At 32.2% G+C, this 7,784-nt stretch overlaps 1 protein-coding gene across 1 annotated transcript; it reads right to left on the minus strand.

The window, feature by feature from the left end:
- Nucleotides 4,073–5,833, minus strand: LOC107625644 (small nuclear ribonucleoprotein SmD3b). The gene is made up of 5 exons (XM_016328339.2): nt 5,374–5,833; nt 5,147–5,199; nt 4,972–5,038; nt 4,838–4,894; nt 4,073–4,380 (listed from the first exon to the last, which is right to left on the minus strand). Exons 1-5 carry the CDS (start codon nt 5,530–5,532, stop codon nt 4,321–4,323), a joined length of 396 nt encoding a protein of 131 aa, XP_016183825.1. The 5' UTR covers nt 5,533–5,833; the 3' UTR covers nt 4,073–4,320.

Genomic DNA, 7,784 nt, shown 5'->3' on the forward strand with positions numbered 1-7,784 from the left:
CTTATCGTGCACTTTAAAAACTATATATCATGACTCTAAACAACAACCACAACAACAATAATAAATCCTTTGATATGAAACGAACATTTAAAAAATAAAAATAAATATAAATAAATAAAGGACCTACTAGCTGCTAGAGATTCATAGTGATTCCACACTCTCAACAAAATAGTGATTAAAATTACTGTGTTTTAAATGTTACATGGCCCACGGCTAGCTGTTCGTTTACCATCCTGATGTCTAATACTTGCTCGTCTATGCTGTCACATAGACACCATAGTTATTATTTTTCTACTTTGCTGTATGTCAAGAATTTACTCATGCAAGTACTAATGCCCCACATGGTGGTTCAAGCTATTACTTGCTTTGTAATTAGAGATAGGGACGAATTCACCTCACAAAGTTGAATGATGCATTGAAGTGGATCATTAACTATATGGGGACAAACCCTGCCAAGATCGTATACAAGCATATGATATACTTTTTTTTGGCTTCACGACTTGAGTAACCATGTCCATGACGAAGATCGAACTTTCGACATTCAATATTTGGTTAACGAATGATAAACCACCATGTTGAACCGCACTTTGGTACTAATACTAATTCTTTTTTGGTTCAAAGGAAGAATTAAAATACTCCCAAAGTAAGTACCAGATATAGGGTTTGTATATAGGGACAGTTCTACTATATATGGTTTATAAAAGAATTCTACCTAACTCTTTAAAATAAAAGATAAATTATCCTCTTTTAACATGTTTAATAATTATTAGATAAAATGGATTAATTTATTGTAGTTAATATTAACTATTAATTTAACCTACGTTATTATAATCTAACTAGCTAATTAACTAAGGTATAAATTTTTTTGCAATTTATAAGAATTACTAGAAAAAATACATTTTGTAATTTTAACCAACAATAAAAATTTTAAAAAAATAAAAAACAAATAAAATTTTTAGTGCTTCTTTAAGGTTAAAAGACAATAGAAATTCTGTTTATGTCATTTTATTTTAAGACCAAGAGAAGGTACTATTACACTCTTTGCACCAGATCATTTATCATTCAATATTATTAACTAATTTTGTTCATATGTTCCTATTTATCAATCATTCAACATTATTAACTAATTTTTTTCATGTAGTATTATATAGACTAAAGTATCGTTTTTGTCCTCAATGTTTGGGGTAAGTTTTAAAATTGTCTTTAATGTTTAAATCGTCCTATTTAAGTCCCTAACGTTTTAAAATTGACTCAATGTTATTCTGCCGTTAGAGATCTGTTAACAGAATTGACGGCAGGACAAAATTGAGACGATTTTGAAACGTTAAGAACTTAAATAGGACGAAAATGTTAGGGACAAAAACGATATATAAAAATAAAGTTTAGTTTTATCCTTCAAAAATATCAAATTTTACCGTACATAGTTGTTGTTCAATTATTTTTTAATCACATATAAGTAAATTATACTTAATCACATTATTTTTATTCTAAATAAATTTATTTTTTTATAATTTTACTAAACATTTCATGATGAGTAAAAATCTTTAAGAGTAAAATTATAAAAAAATAAATGTATTTAGAATAAAAATAATGTGATTAAGTAATTTACTTAAATATGATTAAAAAAATAATTGAATAACTATGTACAGTAAAAGATTGATATTATTAAAGGATAAAATTAAAATTTATTTTTATGTATTATTTTTGTCCCCAACATTTTCATCCTATTTAAGTCCCTAATGTTTCAAAATTGTCTCAATTTTATCCCGCCATCAATTCTGTTAACAGATCCCTAACGGCAGGACAACATTGAGTTAATTTTGAAATGTTAGGGAGTAAAATAGGACGATTTAAACGTTAGGAACAACTTTAGGATTTACCCTAAACATTGAGAACAAAAACAATACTTTACTCTATTATATATGTACATGTAATCCTTCCTCTCTCTCTCTCTCTAAATGTTTTTTAGTTGCCCACGATATTTTCCAACTCAATAGGTTAAGGACTAATCCATCGCGAATCTAAACTCCATTTAAAGATGTGCTGCTGATGAATGGGTTACTGAAGGCGATAAATCTTTTATGTATGGTGATTTTTATAACTTGGTATTTTTTTTTTTGGGTCAAACACGAGTTAATCTTGAATCAATGTTCCTCTTAGCTCGGCCCATTTTCTTCCCCAGCACTAACCAAATATGAAGATCTCTATGGTTTTCAACATTATGGGAAGGCTTTGGAAAATGACGAGATTTTAGCTTTGTAGAAAACACAAACGATTTACACAACTAAACGACTAATAACTCCCCTTAAAAATGTTAAATTGTATTTATTTGTTAAATGCGTGAAAAATAATTGTCCACTAACATAAATTTTAATCACATTGCCATGCTTCAAAATTTTAATGTTTAAGAATCATTTTCAGGAGATATTTGAGGGGAGAAGATGGAAGTCAAATACACAATTCTGGAAGATATTTTATGGAGCATTCGAATTGTTCATTTTGCATGAGATATTGTTGAGAAATCCAATTAACGGATTCAGCCACCAAATCTTTGCATAAAACTTATATTGTTTTAATGAGAGCAAAGAACCTGATAATTCCTTTAACTCCTTATACATGTTACCATGCATACGGTGATACAGGCTTATATAGAAAACTTAGACATAATTGATCCCTGCAGCACCTTAATCAAGCTCTAACAGTATTTGCTATTTCTTAAACTGAAGTGTAACAAGTTCTTGTTGATTATCAAAAAGAGATCACATGAATAATTAGTAAATCAAACTAAATTAATGTCGACCCTTCATCTTGAATCAAAATAAGAAAAACTACTTGGCAAATTTCATCTTTCCTTGACACAAGGTGAAACAATTCTGCGTTTCACAAACCATATCAAAGATGTGAGTTTTTGCCACAAACTCCAAGAACTAATAATTTTAACTGAATTCCTAAAGTTAACACTAACAACTCGATGTGAGTTCTGAATTCTCCCTAACAATTCACAGCAGCTGATCAGCTGATATTTAAAAAATGGGTAATGGGTAATTCACGTGCCGGATAAGGAACATGGCGCTATATACTATGTGAGATCACATGAACAAAGAAGGCTACATGGATTGGAGAATAATATGCAAATAAGACTTCTAAAATGAAGCATTGTAATCACTGGATGACAACTGGACTGTAGAGAAAGAATAATATGAAGATGAGCTTAATGTGGCGAAAGCAGTTTGCAATATATCACAAATGTCTTGGAGTTCAGGTGGAGCCCTTGGTGATACATCAGGGGAAGAGAAGATTAAAATGAAAAAAATAAGCTCTGAAGATGTATCAACGAAGTTTGGCATGGCCGGTGATGCAAAAGCCAGAGTTAGATATGATAAGTAGGTTAGGCAGAGTCTGTTAACTTGCAACCGGTAGAGAAATCAGAATAACTTAAACGCAGCTTCAGTAGGTGCTCCTCAAACTGAAGTAATCCTAATGGCATCCTAAGTGTGTAGAAGATAAGGTCATGGAAATCAAAACAGAATAGATGACCATTACAAATGTAATGGGGAAATGAGCTAGGAGTGAATTAGGAATTCGGTCAATGAGATATTGATACTAATAATGGTCTTGAAACTTATGCCTATACAACATGGAAAAAAAAATAAAAAATAAAAATCAGTGACAAAGACAAGCTCGCTCACTACTTGGATGCGGAGGCTGTGTTTGGGAGCCAACAATACCATGAAATGAGACGACTAAAAATGGTGCAAGGAGAGGCAAGGGAAATAGTATAAGGATGGATGCCACCCTCTGTTTCGTTATGCAAGAAAGGATTGAACTTTGGAGGGTAAAAAGAAGTTGAGTTTTGAGTGGCAAGGGAAGAACACCATCACCGACCATCCAATGCCATTTAAATCCCTTTCTCTATAAGGCTTCCAAGACCAAACACACTTTAATTGCATTGGGTCATCCGCTTCCTGGTCATTCCCCCTTCACCGTCCTACCAAGCATAGACACCGGAAAAATTTGAGGCTTCAAAGACACACATTGTTCCCGATTCACATATCAGATGGCATGAAAAGACTTGGTGCTGAACAGGGTAAAGAGCAAACCATTTTATAGATTCTATTTAGAGCACACTAGTAACAGGCATCTAACAGAAAGTTTCAATATTTAACATAATATAAAATTATCCTAGAAGGAAAAATTGTTAGGAATACATTCTTCAGAGGTAATTTCTATTGGAGTTTCTCTCATAACATGAGTCTTCAACAACAAGCTTAAACATCACATCCAACAGCCAGGGCAAATGAGAGACTATACGAATGGCAATCACCTGCGGACAGGTGGTACACCCCTTCCAGGTGCAGCTCCACGGCCAGCAGCCTGAGCCTACATAAGCAACAATTTTCAGTTACACCGCATGTATTAAATCAACAAGCCCTTCAACTACAACAATTTAGAATAAATAACTGAATACAATAGAATGTGATAGAAATATATGGGGTGAAATAAAACAAAAATACAGAATGTAATAGATTCTCCATTCCATTGTTAGAATATCACAAGATAAAGTATGGAGAAATCCCATTGCCATACAATGGGAAAGGGTGGACCAAGAATGTATCTAAATTATATGGTCTCACCTTCCATTCGATTCCATTAAAATTGGAGGGAAGATAAAAAGGATTGTATTCAATATCATTCTATCCTATCCTATCCTAATTTTAAAATATACAAACAATGAGACCTAACACCATTCACCCCATTCCATTTTAATCCCATAACTTTCCCTCTATCCAAAACATAGCAAGAGAGTGAGATCTATAAAAAGGAAAAGGAAAAATACCTTTGCTCGCATTGCAACTGCTCGGCCTCTACCAACACCCAGAGATGCACCCTTGCCCTACATGAGATTCAAAGGTGTAAAATGCCAATAACAACAAACAAAGTATTCAATCAAAAAGCAAAAATAAAATGTACCTTAATTCTTGCATCCAAGCGCTTAAACATAGGAGCATTTTTAAGCATGTCTGGTATGACCATAAACCTGCCCCCAAAAAAATCTCATCAATTGCCTTAGTTCAAAAAATAGAATTAACATATCATTCAAACACGCAGCAACATATAGTAGATTCAATCCATCCAATATCCATACCTAACTTTGCTTCCTCGAATAAACACATGCTCAAGTTGCGATGTCCTTCCATCCTGAAGCAGGTCAAAGAAAACATCAGTCAAAAATTCAGCAACAACTCACATTACGAAGCACATTTTATGCAAAATATTTGCAATAACATTAAAAATCTCTTCAAATAAGTTAGTAACGGAGCATAAGATTATTGATTCGAAAAAAAATAGCGAAGTTGGGGGAAAAATGTGAACCTTCGCAGTGTAAGTGATACTCTCGAGTTGGCAGTTCCAGTTGTCCTCACACTCAATCATGCTGCCACGGTAGAGTTCTCCGCTTTTGAGCTCAACGGTGACAACGTGACCCGAAGCCTCGTGAAGAAGCTTCACTGGAATTCCCAAGCTTCTACTCATCTTCTTCTTCTTCTCTCTCTTTCAACGAAAAACCCTAGGTAATGTACTTGATGACCCTGTGCACAATAATTATAAACAACTACGCAAATTCAAAATATACAAAGAGGAGAAGGCGGCGAGAGGAGGAGGCGAAGCGGCAGTGAGCGGGGCTTCGCGGTGACAGTGAGAAGCGAGAAGAATTGAAGAATTGAAGAATGAAGACGAAGAGAGTAGAGAGAAATTCAGCCAGTTAGGGTTTCGGGTTTCCTTTTGGGTTTTAGGGATTTTGTTTTGACCCAAAACGAAGCGCTCGTCCCGATGCAAAATACATTGTTTTTTTTTTTTTTGTCATGATATATTGGGTTGAACCATCTTGTTTCAATTGTTCTGGTAATCAACCGAATTGGGCTCAGGTTCTTATCAAATTGGTTTGACCATCAGCTCCGGTCCAATTTCTAGAGCTATTTATATTAACTTAACGTAACAACTTACAAGTTAATCATGACCAAAAATAAGTAACAAGTTAACCAAAAATAACCTAGGATCACAAAAAAAAACATAACAAGTTAAACAATTATCTGACTCCAAAAAAGAAATATTAATAATGAGTAATATATAATTATAATCAACTGAAGTGATGAACGAAATCCAAATTCCAATTCGACTTGTTTAATATACGAGTTTAAGTTTAGGTTCACATTCAACTTTTTAGACTCATAAATAAACTTATCGAGTTATTAACGAACTCAGTTCGAGTTCGTTCATGAATCAACCTGAGTTACTCTTGGTATGAAGAAGCAGAACAACCAAAATTTGGGGTCAAACAATCAAAAAAGTTCCTCACGTGGGTGGTTTCATTTGCAACAATAGAACTTCTTAAAAACAACAAATTTCATAAATCCTCTTAGCAGTTAGCACCAACAGGCAACAAGGAAAATAGTGAAATAGATAAGATAAAATAAAATTTTCATAAAATGTTGGTGCAGACGTGCAGTGGGCCAACTGCAGCTAATTAAAACTCATGTTGAGGAGTGAGGACCACTGAATCTAATAGCCCTAAGCAACTCAAGAGTCACATTCTAATCAACCGATGCAATGATCCTTCAACAATTGCTGTGTTTGATTGGGAACTCACGCATTAACAATTTGTTGGCTCCTGAAGGAAACAACATGTTTTGATTTGCAAAGTTCCAAGTTGCAATTGATGCCTTCGTCTCTGCCTTTGGAAGTTTTTTCACATTTCGGGCACTGAAATATCTTTTGCCAGTTACTGTTAGACTTAATATATATAGCGTTTGTTGATTTATGTACTTATTTATTTATTTTTTTGACACGGCTTAACATATTTCCTATTATATTTTGCTGGTCATTACCATTATTATATTTCAAATTTTCAATATATTAGGTCCACCTGTTTTGTGTTGTTTAGTTTGGAATATAAGAATTAAGAAAAAGAAGTCATTTAGATAAAAGACGCCTAAAATGTTTTTTTTAAGATGTTTTTTAATAATTAAAATTTAACATATATAATCGATTGAATCATGTTATTTTTGTCAAAATTAGGCTAGACAAATTGATTTAACCGAAAAAATGGTGAATCAAATCTTGAATTGGTCTAAATTAATATTATTTTTTTATAAAAAATGACTACAATATCCTTATTATAGAGAATGATTAAAATACTCTTATTTTATATATATATTAATTTTAAAAATTGTAAATCCTAACCCTACGATAGAAAAATAAAGGACTAATATGTAGGATTAAAGAGCTATAATTTAAGATTCTCAAAATTAATATATATAATAGGAGTATTTTAGTCGTTTTCTATAATAAGGATATTGTAGTCATTTTTATAAAAAAATAATATTAATTTAGACCAATTCAAGATTTGATTTATCATTTTTGGGTCAGATTAATTTGTCTAGCCTAATTTTAACAAAAATAACACAATTTAATCGATTATATGTATTAAATTTGAATTATTAAAAAATATCTTTATAAAAAGACATTTTCAGCGTCTTTATTTAAGTCACTCTTAAAAAAAAATATGACCTTGACTGCGAGTAAAGATTTAATGTAACAAAAAATACACTACTTACATAAATTTCAGTTACACATTGAATACACTATTAAAATAATATTTAAAAAATTCTGATGCCCGACAGAAATACACTAACGATAAAATAACTAATAGAATGAATAACATGACAAACTTTTTTTTTTGGAATAATGGAGCTCAACATTAACATGAGAAACAGTGATGGATCCAA

Source organism: Arachis ipaensis, chromosome B02 (assembly GCF_000816755.2).
Source record: "Arachis ipaensis cultivar K30076 chromosome B02, Araip1.1, whole genome shotgun sequence".
NCBI lineage: Eukaryota > Viridiplantae > Streptophyta > Magnoliopsida > Fabales > Fabaceae > Arachis > Arachis ipaensis.